The sequence below is a fragment of the Callorhinus ursinus genome, unplaced genomic scaffold (assembly GCF_003265705.2).
Source record: "Callorhinus ursinus isolate GAN/ISIS: 27379988/994484 unplaced genomic scaffold, GSC_fseal_2.0 scaffold5, whole genome shotgun sequence".
Lineage (NCBI taxonomy): Eukaryota > Metazoa > Chordata > Mammalia > Carnivora > Otariidae > Callorhinus > Callorhinus ursinus.
In genome coordinates this window covers 30803130-30824637 of record NW_027397067.1, presented here as the reverse complement: position 1 = coordinate 30824637, position 21508 = coordinate 30803130, and the positions used below count along the sequence as shown (strand labels likewise).

The 21508-nt window shown below is 35.5% G+C and overlaps 2 protein-coding genes across 3 annotated transcripts in view; both read left to right on the top strand.

Annotated features, from left to right (window-relative positions):
• ZFAND1 (zinc finger AN1-type containing 1) overlaps nucleotides 1-15771 on the top strand; it is a 25874-nt gene extending 10103 nt beyond the window's left edge. For both annotated transcript variants that reach the window (XM_025870775.2, XM_025870776.1), the window contains exons 3-8: nucleotides 407-446; nucleotides 2274-2401; nucleotides 2489-2580; nucleotides 3549-3670; nucleotides 14422-14577; nucleotides 14670-15771. In XM_025870775.2, the coding sequence (XP_025726560.1) occupies nucleotides 407-446; nucleotides 2274-2401; nucleotides 2489-2580; nucleotides 3549-3670; nucleotides 14422-14577; nucleotides 14670-14840 (709 nt within the window). In that variant the 3' untranslated portion in view covers nucleotides 14841-15771. The remainder of the gene's footprint in view (nucleotides 1-406; nucleotides 447-2273; nucleotides 2402-2488; nucleotides 2581-3548; nucleotides 3671-14421; nucleotides 14578-14669) is intronic.
• Nucleotides 15772-16413: 642 nt separating this feature from the next.
• On the top strand, nucleotides 16414-19970 carry SLC10A5 (solute carrier family 10 member 5). The gene is given in 15 exon segments (XM_025870528.2): nucleotides 16414-16444; nucleotides 17725-17755; nucleotides 18510-18739; nucleotides 18742-18845; nucleotides 18848-18893; nucleotides 18896-18943; nucleotides 18946-18977; nucleotides 18980-19054; nucleotides 19057-19093; nucleotides 19096-19134; nucleotides 19137-19197; nucleotides 19398-19487; nucleotides 19489-19545; nucleotides 19547-19835; nucleotides 19837-19970. Coding segments are annotated over 15 exon segments (1272 nt in total). The 3' UTR covers nucleotides 19939-19970.
• Nucleotides 19971-21508: the final 1538 nt, after the last annotated feature.

The window sequence follows — 21508 nt, the reverse complement described above, 5'->3', positions numbered from 1 at the left end:
TTTTTTTTTTTTAAGATTTTATTTGAGAGAAAGCATGAGCAAGGGGAGGGGCAGGAGGAGAGGGAGAAGCAGACTCCCTGCTGAGCAGGGAGCCCCATGTGGGACTAGATCCCAGGACCCCTGAGATCATGACCTGAGCCCAAGGCAGACGCTTAACCGACTGTCAGAGGTAGTTTAGAGTGGTGAATTGTTTTTATTCATAATGAAGTTGAACAGTTGGGTTTTGAAACTTTTGAGACTATAGATGTTCTGTCTTTAATTTATCTGGCATTTCAGTTTATTCTTATATGCAGAGTTAATGTAGTGTGAGTAATCTTAAGGATACTAACCATTAAAATATCTCTAATTACTGCAGTTATCTTTAACTACATTATTTGATTGCATTTAAACTTTTTTTTTAATTAAGCCTTGAACACAGAACCAGGGAGTCACACAGCTGTCCTGAGGTATGTTATTAGTTGTCCTAATAAAATGTTTGTATTTATGTACTTTCATTCAGAATTTGATTGAATTTAAAACTAGTCAAGGTACCACAGATTAAAATTTGACATACTAAACTGATTATGTAAAGAGGCTCTTTTCTGTTCATGAACCTCAAAAGAGGTTCATTTTCTGTTATTTTTCTCAGTTTTAAAGAAAAATTGGTCTTCTTGGTACTTATAAATTGCTATAAATCCTGTACATTGCAGTTATGTTTAGGTAGCCCACTTACAGCTTTAGGCTCTATATTTATAAATATACAGTGGAGTTAACATCCTCATCATATATTCCTTCAAGTTTTCCTTCACCGTTTTGTTCATTTTCCCTACTTCCTAGTGTTAGGATTTGGTGGTTACAAATTCTTCTGACTTGGTCGACCTTAGATCACCAGGAACAAACCTGTAGTCCAATAAAATCCTCACCCCAATTCCGATCAAATTGAGAGATTAATAAGAGCTGTTAGATAGAAGCAAAAATATCATTGTTACTACTCAAAAAGGATAACTGAGTGATGAAGCTTAGTGTAGTGTAGTGTAGGCTGCAAAGGAAATCCAGAAATATGCGGATTTTCCCACTATTCACAGCCGTGCTTCCCCAGGTTAGGCCTCCTCCTTGAGGGCAGCTCAGTTCCAAGAGGGAAGAAGAGAAGGCTGGGCCCACCATGTCAAATGTAATTTTATCAAATTTATAAGTTGCTTCATCGCCTTTGGTCAGAGAACGGCAGGAAGTTAAACTGAATCCACTCGATTTGGCAGAAAGCATGTGCCTCACATTTTTCAGTTGATATTCCTGCCCAGCATTTACCAAGCACTTTACTAAGGATTTTTATATCTGTTTTCTCAACTGTAGAAAATTAAGGTTAAATGAACCTCAGTCTAAATCTGGTCCTTTAAGGTTTAGGTGATTTATGTGAGGAAAATAAGAATTAATATTTTGGTATTATGCAGGATTAATTGGAGAGAAATAGTCATATAGTAAACATATTAATGTTCTACAGCTTGTAAATCTTCTCTGTGCTTTCCTTTTTCTTATGATATCATTTGAGTTCTATGAATGTCTCATAGAATGTCAATTAGATCTCCTTAAATAATGAAATGAAAACAATTTTACCATTAGACCAAATCTGGAAAAATAGTCAATTCCAACAGGATATAACTACCATATATATAGAGGAATGCCCTTTAGTTGTAGATTTTTAAGAAATTATTTCACTAAATACATTCAACTCTAGAAACCTAGTTACTTAAAACTCAAACTAGCCTGACTTGGATTTTTTTTTTAATCTTGTAAAATCTCTTCCTCAATATAAGAATAAATGCAGAATAGAGAATGTATCGTTGTAAAAACCATCTTTAACCTTCTATATCATGGATAAACATACTTCTAAGTTCTCTCAAATATATATATATTTTAACTTGCTAAAATCAGCATAGAAAGTAGTTATGACTTGCCATTTGAGGGTTGATGAAATGATCACCTAAGCATATTATTATGTGGGCATCTTTGTTTAGGACTGATACAGAATAGAAGACTAAAATTATGAAGAGTAACTGAATAGTAATTTTAACTTGACTTAGAAGATAAATATACCACAGGAAGAAAGTTATGAAAATGTAGAACAGTCAGCAGAGTAATCATTTCTTACACACTTATTATAATCTGTTATGTGAGAGTATGTAGGTTGTTCTGACAAGTTTAAGCAAAAATGGTATGAATGTTGCCTTCCAAAATAGATGTTGATTTTCTTTAAATGTGAAAGATATAATGCCATTTCCCTCTTTGTACATTTTCAGGTGACTGTAATCAATGAGAGCCTGAAGTCAGATAAGCCTACCTCTTACCCATGCTCATTCAAGGACTGTGCTGAAAGAGAGCTTGTGCCAGTTAAATGTCCTTATTGTGAGAAGAATTTTTGCCTGAGGTGATCACTGAGACCATTCAAATTCTGTGTATCTGTGTAAGTCCTATGCAAATACATGAACTAGTGTCACTCTTCTGTTGCTCATAGGCACCGTCATCAGTCGGATCATGAATGTGAAAAACTGGAAATTCCTAAGCCTCGTATGGCTGCCACTCAGAAACTTGTTAAAGACATTATTGGCAAGTATCTAGAAAGCTTGTTTTGTTGTTTCCTTACTGCTGTATATCTGTTAGTTACGGAGTCCTGCTTCTTATTTCAGCTTGCACGTTATGGAAGGTGTTTTTCATGGCCTCAATGTTTGTAACTTGGTATAGATCTTGATGACATTTTTGTGACCGTATTTCTCACAAGGCCTACCTGACCAGTGAAAAATTGGAAATTCTATGGAAGTACCCTACCAGATGTTCTTTTACTGGGCCAGATCACCTGGTTAACTATCATGGCTAGACATGGTATTCATAAAGCCAATGTAGTGGTTTGCTTTCTTTAAATACTAATTTTTTTTTTAAGATTTTATTTATTTGAGAGAGAGAATGAGAGAGAGAGCACACGAGAGGGGGGAGGGCCAGAGGGAGAAGCAGACTCCCCGCTGAGCAGGGAGCCCGATGTGGGACTCGATCCCGGGACTCCAGGATCATGACCTGAGCCGAAGGCAGTCGCTTAACCAACTGAGCCACCCAGGCACCCCTAAATACTAATCTTAAGTCTCATCAGCTGTCCTGCGAATGCTGCTGATAATCTGAGCTGCCAGGAAGAATGTATCTGTGACTTAGACCAGTCTCTTTGCCAATATGTTCAGAATTTTCATTCTGTATTAAGGATAGTACCTTTATTTAAAATTTTCTGTAACCAACTCTTAAAGTTTTCTGCAGAAGTGTTAGTGATTGTTTTGGATTAAATAGGCTTAAATTAGAAAGCACATAACAGTGAATTTTTGATATGGAGATGGCTTAGATCATCAACCTCAATGGTATTTTTATAATGGTCATATAAATATAATACCAGCAAAAATGAATGTGGTCTCTATATAGCTCCATGGTGTGTAATTTGTGTACATTTCAAGGCCATAACTAATAAATAGTAATAGAACTCTGGAAAATGTAATGTAAAAATTCTATGTGATTATATGCTTATACTTATTTCTTAGATTCTAAGACCAGAGAGACAGCAAGTAAACGACGTAAAGGTGCAAAAAATAGTGAAACAGCTGCAAAGGTAGCATTGATGAAATTAAAAATGCATGCTGATGGAGATAAGTCATTGCCACAGGTTGGTTTCAAAGATTTTTGAAAAATAAATGTTCCAAATATGGTTGAAGCTCCCTTTTTACTCTTCCCACCCATCAAGTAACAACTAATCTGAACATGATATGTATTGTTACTAGTATTATATGGTATATAGTTTTAAGGGTTTTTTTTTTTTTTCACTTTACAGAGGTGTCAGTGAACCGTATGTATTCTTTTTCAACTTCTTTTCAGTTGGCATCATGTTCTTAACACTTATCCATGCTGATACATTTAGTCTAGTTCATTCATTTTGGTAGGTGCACATTATTCCATAGTATGAATATACCACAGTTTTATCCATTTTCCTAATGAACAAGATTCAGATTTTTTCCAATTTTTTTGCTATTATAAACTGTTCTAATAGTGAAAATCCTTGTGTATGTATGGGAACATTTTTCTAGGGTGGTCCCTTTAAGACTCCATAATATCAATTATATTATATATAATCTCCCAGTACGTATGTACATTCATGCATACATATATATATACATACCTTAACACAGTTTTAGTAAGTAATACCTAGTTTTGTTATATATTAGCCTTATGTGTTACATACTCTGATGTTTTTTGTTCTGTTTTATTTTAAAGATTGTTGATTTTATAACCCTTAAAGGATTGAGACCATCAATCAGATTGAAAAATGCTACTTTAGGCAATATATCTAGAAATAGAAAAGCTGGGTCATGGGGTTTGCTCATCTTCAGCTTTACTAGATATCAACTTTCTATTGTCAGTGGTTGTACTGATTTATCTCCTTCCTGTAGTGTCTGAGAGTTTGTGTTTTTGTTTCTAAACTTACTGAAGTTTAAAGTTGAATTTCCTTTGTGACTGATAAGGTTCAGCTACTTTTACATTGATTTATTAGCCATTTTGTCTGTGAACTATTCATGTGCTTTGTACCTTTTTTCTGTTGGGTGTTGGGTTTTGTTTTCCTTTTTTTTTTTTTGCACTTTAAAAAAAGTTATAGAATTTTTTATATATTCTGAATTCTAATGCTTTCTTGAGTAAATGGATTTCACATATCTTCTTAGTCTGGCTTGTCTTCACTTTGTTTTTGATCTCTTTAGTGGTTCAGACTTTAGAATTCTAATGTACCCAAATTTAATTTCCTTAAGATTTGTACTTTTTGAAATAAGTTATTTTCTTATACTTTCCTTTAAAAGTTAAAAAAAAAAATTATCAACTCTTTGTTCCATTTGGAATTTAGTTGTAAGTGAAGTAGAGATTAGCACCCCCCCCCCGGGATTTCCTATTGTCGTAACATAAGATATTGACGAGTTCATCCTTATAATGAAACCTTTGTCATACTTTGTTCAAACTTTGTCAGATTGTTCTATACATGTAGGACTAATTTATGGATCTCAATTCAGTTCCTTTGGTCTGTTTGTCTATCTTTGCATTAATAGCAAACTGTCTTAATTATCATAGCTTTATAATAAGTAGGATAAGTCATTCCACCTTATTCTTTGCTTTCAACCACATCTATTCTTGGCAATTTATTCATTTGTAAAAATTTTAGGATCACTTTGTCCTGTTCTTTGAAATTGCAATTTTGATAGAAATTGTTAAATTTTAGATTAGAGGTAGTTGACATCTTTAGAGTTTTGAATCTTCCCATCCACATCTATGATTTCCAATTTTTCTTTAGGTCTTTTTTTTTTTTTTAGGTCTTTAACATTTTATAATGCTTATACATATTTATATATCTTAGGCTCCTGGTCATTTTTTTTTTTGCCATTGTAAGGGATAGCTTTTTTAAAAAAAAATTGTATTTTCCTAACTGGTTATTTCTCGTTGTTGTATGTTGTCCTTCTATCTAGCAAGTAATCTAATAGTTCCCATAGTTTGTAGATTTTCTGGGATGTTTTCTGTGCAGCCATATCTTCTGTGAATGACAGTTTTGTGGGGTTTTTTCTCCCCAATTTTCTTTTCTTCTCCTTATTTATCTTAGTGCATTGGCTGAGATCTCCAGAACAGTCTTGAATAATGTGGGTGATGGTAAGCATCGTCATCATTTTTCTGACTTTAATGCAAATGACTTTAAAGTTTCATCATTAAATACTATATTTGCTGTAAATCTTTGGTAGTAGCTTTTTCAGGTTAGCAGTACTTTTCTCTATTCCTAGTTTGCTAGGAATCTATATCATGAATAGCTATGAATTCTTACTGTAAGTTTTTTTCCCTACATCCAGTAGGATAACAGGTGTCTTTTCTTTCCTTACAAATGTTTTAAATTACATTAATCAATTTTTTTGTTGAATCACCCACATATTCCAGAATATACTCCTTGATGCCAGTATGTAATTCTTTTAAAATGCACTGCTAAGTGATTAGCTAATGTATTTAGTGTTTGATATTAGCACCAATATTATACACCTAAAATTGAGTAGCTTACTTTTTTTATTCTTTGAAGTTTTTGTAGTGAGTGGGGATTATTTGTTCCTGAAGTGTTGTTTTAAAGGGTGTTACAACCTTTGAATCTGTTGCCTTTTTTGAGGGGAATATTTTGAATACTATTTCAATGTGTTAAAAGTTCTTGGTTTATTTGGATAGTCCTTTCTTAAATTTTGGTAAATTTTTTTTAAGGATTTTATTAAAGAGAGAATTGGAGCACCCGAGCAGGGGGAGAGGCTGAGGGAGAGAATCTCAAGCAGACTCCTTACTGAGCGCAGAGCCAGACGTGGGGCTCGGATCTCATGACCTTGAGATCATGACCTGAGGTGAAGTCAAGAGTTAGACACTTAACCAACTGAGCCACCCAGGCACCCCAAATTTTAGTAAATATTAATTTGTCTTAAAATTTACCATTTGATGTAGATTTTCCAGTTTATTGTTATAAAGTTGTTCAAGTTATTCTTATGTTCCAAAATCTCTATTGTCTTTAGTAGTCATTCCATTTCATTGTTAATATTTTTCATTTGTATTTTGTTTACTCCTTGAACAATCTTGCTAGAGGTTTGTGTATGTGTTTTAATTTATATTTTAGTTGTTTTAGAGAACCATATTTTGGTTTTATTGACCTCTACTGTTTTGTTTTTGCCTTTTTTTTTCTTTAGCTTTATGTGTCACTAAATTCTGCTTTTAAAATTTCCTCTTACCTGCTTTGCTTAGATTTTCTGATCTTTTTCCATTTTCTTGCAGTGAATTTATTTTCAACGTACTTGTTTGGGTGTGGGTTTTTTTATCTGGTAACTTGGTAGTTTTAAAAAATTTTTTCCATATTCTTTATCCAGATGTACCAATTATTTACATTTTGCACTTTTTGCTTTGTCATTTGCAGTCTTTATCCTGCCATCACCTCTCCATTTATATGTATCCATATGCATGTCTGTGTGTGTGTGTGCATACTAATGTTTGGTCTGCTTGATCTATCAGTTTGAGACTGAGGGTTTTAAAATCTCCCACTATAACTGGTTTTGTCAGATTTCTTTCTTATAATTCTAATGGTTTTTCTAAACATATTATCAGGTACATGGAATTTCTTATCTTTATGAATTGCCTTAAATCCTATTTTGAATGCTAATACTGTTTCACTAGCTTTCTTTTAGTGACTGCTTAACTTGCTTTTTAAAATCCCTTTATATTTAACTTCTCTGTTTTGTTTTAGGGTTTCTTTTGTAAGCAGCATATAGCTGGACTTTATTTTCTTTAATCCCGTTTGATACTATCTCTTTTATAGGTGAGTTGAATCCATTTATATTGTGATCACTGATACATTTGAACATATTTCCTCCACCTTATGCTTTTTGCTCATCAACCTTTTCCTTTGATTATTTCCTCTCTCCTCACGTCTTTTGATTACATTTTCTATATTCCCTTTTATTCTGCTGGTTTAAAACCATTGATTAGTCATTTTTTAGTGATTATTTTCCTTTTTTTGAAATCTTGATTTGATGGTTTTAAAATTACAAGCGTAGTACATGCTTTCACAAGTGTAACTTTTAAAAGATTGTATAAAGGGAAAAACCAACACACTCTCCTCTGCCCATGTCCTTCCCACTAAAGCAGTGGTTCTCAACTGAGGGTGATTTTTGTCTCCTAGGATTGCTTTGTCACAATTGGACATGGGGATCCTATGGTATCTAGTGGGTGTGGCCAGAGATGCTGCTAAACCTCCTACTATGCATAGGACAGTGCCCACAGTAAAGAATTTTCTGGTCCAGGGGCTCCTGGGTAGCTCAGTTGGTTAAGCGACTGCCTTCGGCTCAGGTCATGATCCCAGGATCCCAGGATCGAGCCCCGCATAGGGCTCCCTGCTCAGCGGGAAGCCTGCTTCTCCCTCTCCCCCTCCCCCTGCTTGTGTTCCCTCTCTCGCTGCCTCTCTCTCTCTCTCTCTCTCAAATAACAGCTTAAAAAAAAATCCAAAATGTCAATAGTGACAAGGTTGAGAAGGGCTGCCCTAAGGTATCCAATAATACATTGTTCAAATTACTTTGCAGTTGTTTCATTACTTAAACATAATAGTAAAAACTTGTATAGCACTTACTTTGTTCCAGGCCCTCTTCTAACACATTTAATCCTCACAAGAAGCTTGTGAAATAGGCACTATTATTTCTGCCTAACAGGGAGAAAATTCAGGCACCAAAAAGATCAAGTAATTTGCTAGTACCATAGCTACTAAGTGGAGAACTACCAGTTGAAACCAGGTGGGCTGGCTTCAGAAACCATGTCCTTAACACAGGTAATAGTTTATTATGGGGCATGCCACAGGTCTGTAGCTATAACTTTTCCCCTTGCATTAATGTGTGTTTGTATTTAGAAACATATGTACTTACATATATAATATATACCCATATATATGTGTGTATACATGAGTATAATTTTACATAAATGGAAATATTTACTTGTATATGTATGCAAACACAAAGTATCTTTTGGTCATTATTTCATTATTTTATAAAGACGGCATCATATCATTTAGTCACCACTTTTTTTTTTTTTAATACCTACTATATATCAGACCCTGGAGGGAGATACAAGAGTAAATAAGAGTCCTTGCCGACATGGGGTTTATATTCCAAGGGGCGAGATAGCTATTAAATATTATATATACTACCATGTCCAATAGTGATTATGGCTATAAATAAAAATAAGGCAGGTTTTAGGTAGGCTATATATCCTTCTCTCTATATTTCCTTCTCATTCATGCCCAGCAGAAATTCCCTCAAAGGAGCTGGTGTGGCTTTAAATCATTCTTTAAAAACTGGGTAAATAATTCCAGTGTAGATGTACAGGTCTTATTTTGCCATTTTTCTCTTAATGAACATTCAGTTTGTTTCCAGTTTCGGCTACTGTGCTAAGTAGTCTCAATCTGGTTTCTTATTTATGTGAGCTAAATTCCCAGGAATGTGTTTGCTTGGTCAAAGGGTATGTGTATTTTAAATCTGAATTTTTTGTTGCCAAACTGCTTTATAAAAAAGTTGCAACAATTTACATTTCTACTAGCAGCAGTTATTATAGTCAGCCTTTATTGACTGAATACACTATGCCAAGCATTGTTTTGTGGCTTTAAATTTTTTTTTTTTTAAGACTTGCTTACTGCCTTCTAGCTTGCCAGTCTATATCATTATCAAATTCTGTTATACTTCCAAATATCTTTTGAATTTGTTCTTTTCTGTTTCTTTTAGTCCCACTCCCAATTCACCACATCTTTTTAAAAATGTAGGTTTTATTATTTAGGTATGGTGAAATAAATTATTATACTTACAGATCCCAAGAGATGCAAGCCTACCATGCAAGATCGGGTGAAGGTGAGGGAAGACTTATACAGGGAAGCACCAGGATCAGTTAGGAGGCAGAGGGAGAGAGAGAAAACATGGGGAAGAGCCTTTATTGTGGTTCTGTGGGAAGGAATGGATGTGATAGTCTAAACAGGTTTAGGATTGGTTAGTTTGAATGATTTCAGTGGGCTCTCGGGTGTAGGGCAGTGCCTCGTTGTCTGGTATTTGGCTCTGGGTTGATGAGGTTAGGGAAATAGTGGCCCTGGAGGCAGTTGGGGGTATGGACTTCTGATTGGTTTGATTGCATATGAAGGGAACACTCACAGGTGCTACCTCTAGGAATGAGCTGATCCTGAGAGGGACAGTGGAGGCCTCCTCAGCAGGTCTCAGATGTCAAAGCATCATAAATACAGAAAATAAAAAGATAGGCACAATACAATCTCTTGCATGCTTAGATTAACATGATCTTCTAATTGTTCTACCTGTGTCCATATTTGCTTTCCCACAATCTAGCTTTGATGCAGCAGCCAGAGAAGTCCTAAAAGTATAAATTAGGTCATGTTATTGCTCTGCTTAAAATTCTTCAGATCTTCTTTTACATATCCAATAAAGCCCAATTTCCTTACCTTTAAATTTTTTCACTCTCAATACTCACAACTCTCCTGGTATATTCCATAACTGGAAGTATTGGAATAATCTATATCCTATATCCTCATTTCACAGATGAATAATCTGAAGATCACTCAAGGGATGAGGCTGCCGACCTACCCAGTTTAATATGCTGCCTCTTGTGGCCAGAATGAGAGTACCCTTTCCTCTTCCCCTGGTTTGCAGTAGCTGTTACCATCCTTTTGAATGTTTTCCAGTCTAATGGCTATAAAAAGATCTAATTGCTTTAATTTGCATGTCCTTGACTACTGTTCAGTTTGAGGGTTTTTGGTTTTTTTTGGTTTTGGTTTTATTTTTAAAAGATTTTATCTATTTGTTAGAGAGCACAAGCAGGGCGAGTAGCAGGGAGAGGGAGAAGCACATTCCCCGCTGAGCAGGGAGCCTGATGCGGGGCTCCATCCCAGAACCCCGGGATCATGACCTGAGCCGAAGGCGGACGCTTAACCGACTGAGCCACCCAGGCGTCCCTTGAGCGTCTTTTAATATGTTGGCCATGTATAATTGCTCTTCTTTTAATCACCCATGCATATCCTTTGATCATTTTTCTCTTTGGTTGTCCGTTTACCCATTCTCATGTCTTTATTTTGTTTGGTCAACTTATGGAAACTCTTGGAATATAATAGATGTTAATTTTTTTTAAATCTATAATCTGAAATTTTTTTTCAAAATCTATCAAATATATTTCACTTATGTATCTCATTGACTTTTCAACCTTTTTTCTAAGGTCTGCTTTTTTTTTTTCCCCTGCTTTGGCTTTCTTTAGGATTTTTACTTTTTTTGCATCTTGCGTTTGTCTTTAATCCATCTGGAATTTGTTTTTAGCATATACTTTGAGCTAAGGACCCAGTTTTATTTTCTTCCAGTTTTTTAGCTAGTTTTGTCATCACCAATTATTAAATCATTTCTCCTATTGAAGGTGATATTTGGTATTTCAATTCATAATAAGTTTAAGATTTATTTTTATTGGATCTCTTTTTGGATTTCCTATTTATTCCACTCATTTTTTACTCATTTTTCTGTGCCAAATTGATTTGATGCAATAGCTTTATAGAATGTTCTAAAATGATAATGTAAGTCCCATCTGTATTTTTTCTTAGCAGTTTTATTCTTTATTCACCCATATTATTCATCCTTATTATATTCAAATTTAAAAAACTTTCTGGTTGGGGGTTTGGCCAAAATGGGTAAAGGGGAGTGAGAGATATAGGCTTCCAGTTATGGAATGAATAAGTCATGGGAATGAAAGGCACAGCAGAGGGAATATAGTCAACGATATGGTAAAAGCATTGTATGGGGACAGATGGGAGCTATACTTGTGGTAAACATAGCATAATGTATAAACTTGACAAATCACTATGCTGTATACCTACACTAATGTAACGTTGTATGTCAACTATACTAAAACAAACAAAACAAAAACCTCTTAGGATTTTCATGGTTGTCTTGATGGGACAGGGTTTTTGAGTGACAGACTCCAGTAGGTAACTTTAAAGATTTTAGGCTCTTTGAAGGAGAAATGGAGAAACTGACAGAAATCATAAATAGCAAGAGAGAACACAGCATGATCTTAGATATGTGGCTTCCCATGTCCCCCAGTTTCCTACAAGAATATAAGCTGTAAGTAATAGTGCCCACAGGATGTAAAAATTTGGCCATTCTTGAGAAGCCCCCTTTGCTATTCTCAGGAGGATTTCATACCCTCTTGAACTCTTCCTCTTTGTAGTGGAGATTCTGGCTTCCTCCCTGCTCACTAGGTGTAAGTAACTGATGTAAAAGGTCCATCAATACGTTATCTAGTGATTTCTGTGAAGTTAGGTAAAGTAAAACTCCCTTTCCCAGCAAGTTCAGACTATTAGCAAGTTCTGACTGAAATCATTCCTTTGGATTCGCACTGTATGATACAAAACATTGTCTTCCTGTCTAAGAATCCTAGAAGTCTTTTCATTTATTTAGCTCCTGTTTTGTCTTCTGTAACATTTTGTTTTTCTTCAAATTTTATTCCTTATTTTCATCCCTAATTATCTCATGGGTTTTGTTTCTGTTGTGAACAGAAAATTTCCACCTACCTCTATATCCAGGTACTTCTAATATAGAGAAAAAAGGGTGTTTTCTGTTTGTTCATCTTATTCAGTCACATCACCAAATTCTTTGATTTTTTTTTTCTTTACCTTCATTTCCTAGGTAAATCATACCCCATTAACAAATAAGGATAGTTTTAATTTTAATTTTTCAATAATTATACTACCTAATTCGTTTTTTTGTACTGTATTATCTAGAATCTTCATTGTAATGTTTTATAATGTGATAATAGGCATGTGCTTACATTGTTAATTTTTAAAATATATAATTACCACTTTTTCTTTCAGAGTCTAAAGTTACTTAGTATTGTATCCTCTTGAATAAGACAAAGAGTTTAACATGCTTTCTCCAGTTGAGTGTGTCCCATCCCATCTTTGTTCACACATTCTTTTTAAGTCAGTAGCTGTTCAAATTTACCAACATATTTTTTGAATTTCTCCTTCCTTAGGACTCACTTTTATTTTGGCTAAGTTCATTCATTAAGAGTCTTCACTGGTAAACTTTCAGCCTTCTGAAAATGCCCTTATTTTGCCCTCACTTGAACTGGATTGTCCATTAGAGTCTCTCAACTCTCAATATACTATTCATTGGCCCCTGTTTATTATTGAGGAAACATCTGTCAGTCTTGTTGCTTTATGGGTAATCTGTTTTTTTTGGTAGTTAAGAGTTTATCTGTGATGTTTTCCAATTTCAATACAATGTTTCTACATATGGATTTGTTTTGATTGTTTAGCTTGGCCCTGGAAGTACATTTTTAATTTGACTTATTTTTTTTACTTTTGGAAAATTAGTCATTATTTCTGTATTGCTTCCTTCTCTTAACTTTTGTTACACATTTTTGGGATTTATAATTTCTATCTTGGTCTATTTGTGCTGCATTCTAGAGGACTTTCTCAAATACATCTTCCAATCAGTTAAACCTTTTTATTGAATATTATTGAAATTTCTCCTGTTTGAGTATATTTCAGAAACTGTATTTAAAAATTTTTAAATTTCTCACTGGATCTTCATAGCTTGCCTTGTTTCATTTCTGCCTATTTTTGATTCGTACCTTCTTGTTCCTTTTTTTATGGATATGTCCATAAAAGTATCTTTTTCAAGTTCAGTTAGTTCATCTGTCCATAGTAAGTTAACCTTTGTTTTGAATTTCCATTTATAGATTCCACATGTCTGTCTTAAGTAGGAGGTTCTTACTATATTGCTCACTGTGGTCACTCATCTCTCCCTCTCTGGCAATTTTGCATTTTCTTCCACTGGCCCATTTGCTCAGGATTTCCATTACAATTCAGGTTTGAGATTGGCAGTTTGTGCTTTTGCTCTACAGAGATTTTCAAATTATTGTGGATCCACTTAGTGAGTTGGAAGACCTTGGCTTCCTCACTGTCAAGAGGTTCTATCTGTGCTTCTCTGCCTTCCTGAATATTATTTCTTGTAAGCAGTAGCTTAAGTCAGCATTCAGCAGTACCTTCTTCAGCGTCCTTTACTGCAGCATAAGCCCCATTCTAGCCTCTGCTTCCAGGCAGTGAGCCCGATCCCTGTGCTTCATCTCCATGTGGTAATATTGTTTCCCACTAACCCACAGTTGAACTCTTGACTGCTACTTCCTCTTCTCAGACTTTGAAAGTCTGTGGCTCAGTCTCCCTACCTTTCACTTCTTTGTTTGCTTCATTTTTGATCCTCAAGGTGCTTGGTTTTTGTTTGTTTTTTGGTGAGGCTATAGCTTTTAAATTTTTTTTTTTAAGATTTTATTTATTTGACAGAACACAAGCAGGGGGAGTGGCAGGCAGAGGGAGAGGGAGAAGCGTGCTTCCTGGAGCCCGATGTGGGGCTCAATCCCAGGACCCTGGGATCATGACCTGAGTTGAAGGCAGATGCTTAACTGACTGAGCCACCTAGGTGTCCCAAAAAAACCAAACTCTTAAAAACAAAACAAAAAAACCTCCTCCCTTCTCCTAGTTCTTGAACATAAAATTCCAGGAAAAGACTTGATTGGCCTAATTTTATGTCACATGCTTGTCTTTGCACAGACCACCCTAGCCTAGGGCCTTAGGTCCTATGTGAATGCATTTAGGTAGATTCTTGGGTACTGTGATTGGTATTCCCACTAAAAGATCCATCATTAGAGGGTAATCCTCTAACCAGGAGAAGAGAGGAAGACAGGTCACCAAACAAAAACAGATGCTCTCTCTCTATTTTTATATATATAAATAAATATATATGTATGTATGTAATGTGTAATCTGTATTTTAACTTTTTATCTTTACAGAAAGAAAGAGTTTACTTTCGGGTTTTCTTACCTAAGGGGAGCAAAGAGAAGAGCAAACCAATGTTCTTTTGCCACCGATGGAGCATTGGAAAGGTCATAGACTTTGCAGCTTCTTTAACCAGTCTTAAAAATGATAATAACAAATTAACAGCTAAGGTAACAACCGGTTATAATTTTTCTCTAAAAGCTTTAGGATACTGTATACCCGCATGTTTGTTTATTACAGTATGATTTATTTCCCTTAACAGAAATTAAGGTTATGTCACATTACTTCAGGAGAAGCCTTACCCTTGGATCATACTTTGGAAACCTGGATTGCTAAGGAGGATTGTCCTTTATATAATGGTGGAAATATTATCTTGGAATATCTTAATGATGAAGAACAATTTCTAAAAAATGTTGATTCTTATCTGGAATAGTCTTGTAAGGATTCAAGCCAGAAATGATGAGGAAAATTTTATGTAAAGTCAATTTCTTTTACTACAAATACTATATATATTTATTTTTTAAAAGTTGCTTTTTAACTTATTTCCATTGTCATAATTCATCAGTTTTCTGTTAAATTTGAATTTTTGTGTGTTAAACTATGAATGGACATTCAATTATTAGCAAATTCTTACCTTTAGCTTTTATTAGGTTGTGCTTAGTAACAACAGAAAAGGTGTATTTCATTTAGTTAATGTCAGCTGTTGTGACTCTGCTGCATATCATCTTTACTCTAGGATCTAAGCTGAAGGAATGGCTCCTGTTTGGGACATTGCCACTTTTAGGCAGAGGAAGAAAGATGGCTTTTAGAAGATACGTGTATTACTTTTACTTTAAGCAAGTATCCTGGCCAAGCCTTGCATCATGAAGCCAGGATATATAGCCTTAAATTAATGTGTATACATGAGTCGTAGAAACTTGGAGACCATCTCATTCACTCTTCTAAGTTTTTAGATGAGGAATCTCAGGCCTAGGAAGAGGAAATGATTTTTCTTGGTGTTCTCTAACTGCATTGGGGCATGTCTCTGATAAAGGTCCTCCTCCAGTAGAACTTACCTTTTTTTGTTTATGTAAATGTATTACAAATGAGAGTAAGATGAGGTAGCACAACTTCATTACAGTATCTTTGTATATATATCAAAGCAAAATATGTACCGAAAGGAATTGTATTTTACCTACACATTAAAATGAATGCTTCTGATTGATCTATTCCATCAGTACTCAACAAAGTACTACCATATAGAAGAAATAGAAATAATTTGTTCTTTTTCCCTTTTTGTTCTTTTGGGGAAGGCTTTGTCCCTTTTCTCTTATTTGTCATAGACATATATAGTAGCTTTACATATAATTAAATAAAGGAATTAAACTCAGAATGTTCATCTCTTCATATTTTCATTCAAGGAATGGAGGTAACTTCTGACTTCTGTCAGCTACTTATATGTTCATTTATTAAGGTAATTATTTGAGTACCTACTGAATATAAGAATTTGATTGTAATTGCCATGGTGGATATGAGATATATGCATACTTATAACTATAATACAAAGCTGTGTAGGAAGTGCCAAATGAGTAGACAGACAGTGAATACAGATGTTCCGGTAGTTCTTTTATTAGAAACAAGGCCGGAAGTAGAAATAATCCTTAAATATATTCCTAGATGCCAGAAAGTTTTAATACAGACCTTAGCATCTGTCATACCTACTTACATAAAGTAGGTGATGAACACATGCCTCATGAATTGAACTAAAGTTAAATATACCAGGAAAAACTGCAATGAGGGTTGAGAAGAGGGGAGATAAGACAGGCAGAAATTGAGTTACACCCAGGGAGAATGAAGAAGAGGGGTTGTCAGTGGTTAGAGAAAAGACAAAGCAGCATGGAGGGACAGACTCGTGTCAACAGGCAAAGCAGTGGTAAGTTCGATCAGGTCCCAGATAATGTAGCAAACTAGTCTCGAAGAGACACAGGTACGAACATCCTCAGACTGCAGGGACCAGGGGTTCCAGCATGAGCGGCCACCTAGAGAACAAGATCGTGGGTAAGAAAGTCTCTCTAGCGTCTCATTTCTAAACTACTTTGAAATCAGACAGTTTTCTCAGGCTTTCTTTTAGGGCTTTCAGTTGAGGGTGCTTGATGAAATTTTAGGGTTTGACTGTCCCCACCCAACCCTAGTATCTTTCCACCTGCTTACAGACAATTAGAATTCTAAGTAGAAACCCAAAAAATAGGTGGGGGGAGGATGTGTTACATTTAGGTAAGGATTTGTAATACCACTATGATATAAACCTCAGTTTAAATGTAATCAGCCAGTAAATATGTGCAAGTGATAGGATTATCAACTTTTTCCTAGATTTGTCGGGTTTTATTCCTGGCTGTTTTCAAGTAAGGAGAGAAGGCTTGGAGAACGTGAGGAAAAGGAAAGGTGGTTGATAGAAAGGGGCCAAAATTTATATACTTCATACCCTTGACCTGGGCAACAAAAATTACGAATTAAGATATTTAGTCAATCAAGTGTAAAAATAGTTTGGGGTCCATAAAATTCTTGTCTTATGTCTGTTTTGTTTTGTCATTGTAAATGAGGCAAGTTCCCTGGGAATTTAACTGAGGTACTGCAGAAACATTAGTTCCATTCCCTGTTATCAATATTGGTACAGTGTGTCATGTTTTTCCTAATGTGGTACGAGGAAACAAGAGGTACGAAATACAGAATCTACTGCATTTGAAAGATTAGCCTATATAAATGGAATATTTAAAAACCTATAAAAATGTCCAATAGAAATTGGTTTGACAATTTGTCAAAAAGGGGACAAATATTTTATAATCTAAAATACTTAATACATAACCATCAGAGTTGCATTTGATGAAGATTGTGTCATGATTACATGAAGGATCCGCTGAAATGGTTGTATGTTTGGAGACTACTAGATGTATAGGCTCAGTTTTCTTTTCTTTTCAAAATTTTATTTTTTTGGCCTAGCATCTTGTTTGGGAAATACAAGAGGGCTTGTGAGTCTGGCTTGAAATCCAAAAAAGCCTGATATTTTCCTTACTTCTCATAATACACAGGCATATGACCTAAGGTGGGTTAATTGAACGTGAATAGGGAATAGTGTTTTGGGAAGGAGTAAGAGATTAGAATTAGTGCCGGTGGCCTTCCTATGCCCCACTGTGTTGCCATCCAAATGTCCAGGAGTGTTGGCCCTGTAACTAGGTTGTACCTTTGGCCGTGGATCCAGCCATCTCCTTTCCCTAGGTTTCCAAGCTTATCTGGTAATCATCCAGAAATTTTTTTTTTTTTTTTTTTTTTTACTACTTAAGGACATCAAAAAACAGTTTCAGTTTTTGCCTGGTAACAATCACTCTTTAGAGTTGTAGGAAAACTGTTATCAGCCTAAGGATGCTACGAGGCTGATCTTTGAGAACTGCAGTTTTTGTTTGTTTGTTTGAAGTAGGGGCTCGAACTCACAACCACAAGATCAAGACCTGAGCTGAGGTCCCATGCTTAACTGACTGAGCCACCCAGGTACCCCTGAGCACTGTAGTTTTCTAAGAGACAAAAGCGGTTACTGACTAAGCTCCAAGAGGGCAGAGACCACGTCTGAATTGATTACCATTGTATACCCAGCTCCTAGCTCAGTGCCCCAGCAAACATGTTCAGTAAATATTTTGATTTTGACTTGAATGAATAAAATAGTAATACTTATTTATAGGCCTCCCCAATATCTTTTAGATTTTTGGATGTGACTGCTTTTAGTGTGGGTTTTCCTTAGGAAGAAAGAGAATTTAAAAACTGACACTAAGGTTTTAAATTCTGGTGAACGGGAGGCTGTTTCTTCATTAGCAGAAACGAGAAGTCCAGGGGAAAGAGTGGAGGTTTCTGCTATGGCTTTTACGTTCTCATAACTATGGGTTAAATAAGTTGTTACTCACTAGATAGCTTCGTATTTTGAAAAACATGATAGTCCCTCCTACTAGACTTTGGTACAGCAAAAACAACTTAACCTAACAACTTCAGACTGTCACTTGAACCTGTATGAAGAATGTTCTTTAGTTTTTTTAATGGTTTTGCATATGTGATTTATTTAAACTTTCAAAACAATTAGCAAACTTGTTATTGCCCTGCTTTTGTCATTTGTGACTCTGGGAGAAGCAAGGAAGTCATTTCTCAGTGTTCTGAATATATAAAAGACTGAAATGCTATTTTTCATAAAGACTGAAGAAACTGTCATTGTAAGATCCAGTTATGGAGAAAATTGGCCAAACTCCAGCTATCTCTTCTTGCAATTAGAAGATCTTAAACTGCTGCAAGTGGTGAATGTGACAAAAACCTTATCAGAAACCTTGCGACAGATGAAGATGGAATGACAAATTTGACTATTCAACTATGGGATTCTGAAGGTAGGCAAGACTCAAGAAATAACCTTAAAGTGCTTAAAGAAGAAAAGATTGTCTTTTCAAGGTGTCAATGCATATTGATTCAAATGTCCTAAATGCTTATTCTACTGATGTGCATTTGGTTGCAATATTGAATTGCAGTGTGAAAGAGACCTTTGCCAGTAATTCTTGGGGGCAGTTACACAATTTTTTTCTTATGCCATTTTATGGATTTCTTTTGACACAGCTTTTGGCATCACAGGAGGCACAACATAGGCTTTTGGATTTGTAATGACCTGCACATGCCCAGGAGGAGTGAGGTCTATTTCTTTGTTCTGCTTCTAGAAAGAGATATCATTTGGTCATTTAGGTAACTTGCACGTTAGTGTTATTGGCCTTGATATTGATGTTTGCCAATTTTTTTTTTTTTTAAGATTTTTATTTGACAGAGAATACAAGCAGGGGGAAGTGGCAGAGGCAGAGGGAGAAGGAGAAGCAGGCTCCCCGCTGAGCAGGGAACCCAAAATGGGGTTCAATCCCAGACCCTGAGATCATGACTCAAGCTGAAGGCAAACGCTTAACCGACTGAGCCACCCAGGTGCCCCGATGTTTGCCAGTTCTTATATATACAGTAGAATGTTAGGGTTATCATTTCATTTCACATTTCATATTCCTGTTTCTAAAACTATATATACCTTTTTATACTTATCATTTGATACCTGAAAAAGCAAACTACTCGGAGAGAATAATTAGAACTCTGAGTTTTAATGTCTGTAGGGATTTATTTGACTTTCAGAGTGTTTCTAAAAATAGTTAACCTAGAGATGCCTTTATTGGGTGTCTTAGTTCCTGCTCTGGGTTTGTTGTTTGGGTACTCCTTTGCTAACATTTCTGTGCTGCCTCTTTCTGTTTGTAAAGTTGCTACCAAAAATGGGATGCTAGTTTCTTAGCCCTTGCCATTATTCAGCTCTTTTTCAAGGTCCAAGACCGACTTAGCTTCTGTGGCTCCTTTTACAGTGGTCATGTGTTTTGGTTGTGAAATGTTACTGTTCCTTTCTGTTCTACAAGGCTAAGAAAAGATGTATCCTTATCATAGAAGATAAAAGGAGAAAGAAATCCCTAACAATTAAAGCACTCCTGAATTCCTACTCTGAATGAGGTACTGTGGGAGATTTCAAAGAATATCTAAAATGATGCCTGTTTTCAATATACTTATGATCTGATTGAAAACCTGATACTCGGGGAGTGCTAAAACACCCCATGAGTAGTACAGACAGTTAAATGTGCAGACATTCAGAGGAAGGAAATCACTTTTCAACTGTGTTGGTTTGGAAATGTTTTATAGAGTTGAATTTAAATATGACACTTTATTATGGTTTCATAAACAAGAAAGAGCAATAAATAATCCTTTAGTGACTGTGATATATCCCAAGTATTTATGGAAGGGCTCTCCATGTAATAGGCAGTCAGTAAATGCTCACACAGTGAATGAATATGTAAATTCCTACTTGGATCTCTCATTGGCTCATCAGAATGTCTTTTTTTTTTTTTTTTTGGTCTTAAATGTAGCCTCTGCTCTCATAACTTGTCTTGCACATGTGTCACTAAAGACATTACCATTTATACTGAAACACAGGGTCATCTTTTCCCCCTTTTCTCCTTTCTTCCTTCATTCTCTTCTTTATAGTCCAGTTATTTCCTACAGAAAATTTCCTATAATAGCTTTTCATCAATCTCCTCTTCATTTCCAGTAATGCCACTTTTTTCTGCCCTGTATCATTGCTTCCCTAAACCTTTAACTGGCTTTTGTCCCCTCTGTCCATTCTCCAATCACTGTCAGATTAATCTTCCTAAAATCTAACTTTGATTATGTATCTTCCCTGCTACAAGCTTTTTAGCCTTTTGAATAAAGTCTGTATTCCTTAGCGAGCCATTTCTTTATTACTCTCTGACTTCATTCTCACTTTCCAGTTGTATCTCCACTCCCACTTCTTTACACACAGCCCTTGCTCCATTCAAGCCAGATGACTTGGTATATTCATATTCATGAGTGAATATGCCTTTGTTCACACTGTTCCTACAACCTGAGGGGCGGACCTCATCTAAATTCTGACTACTTCTGCAGGCCTGGCTCAAGTGTCAGCCTTGCCATGAAGCTTTTGCTAATCCCACTTAGCAACTTGTAAGTGAAATTTTCTCTAAATTCTCAATTTTTTTATATTTCATATTTAGCCAGCTTGGCTTGTTTTACAACTATGTGTGTTCCTGTCATATTCTGTTTTGCTCTAAATCCTTGAACATGAGAACTACAATTATAATATATAAACAATATATTAGTATAAACAATATTCATTTTGATACTCCCCATGTCTAGCACATTTCCTACATGCTTACTCAAAGGGCTAAAGCACTAACTTAGGCCCCAAAGGAATAGTGTGCTTGTTTTATACCACTTTTGAATGATCAGTGGCAATTTTAGTATCTAGTTTGAGTTTGCACTCTTCTCCAAAGATAGTATGGGCATCAGTAATGAGAAATATCTCTCTAATTCTGCTTCTGACATTTTCTTACCCTGTAGTTGTAGGCAAATGAATCTTCCTATAGTCCAGTTTCCCTGTCTAAAAAAATGGAGGTAATGTGAACTCTGTCACATTGTTGTGGGAATTGTCAACCAAGAAAAGTAGGCGGAAAATGAATAAGAAAGGCCTTTTATTTGGGGTCTCTGAAT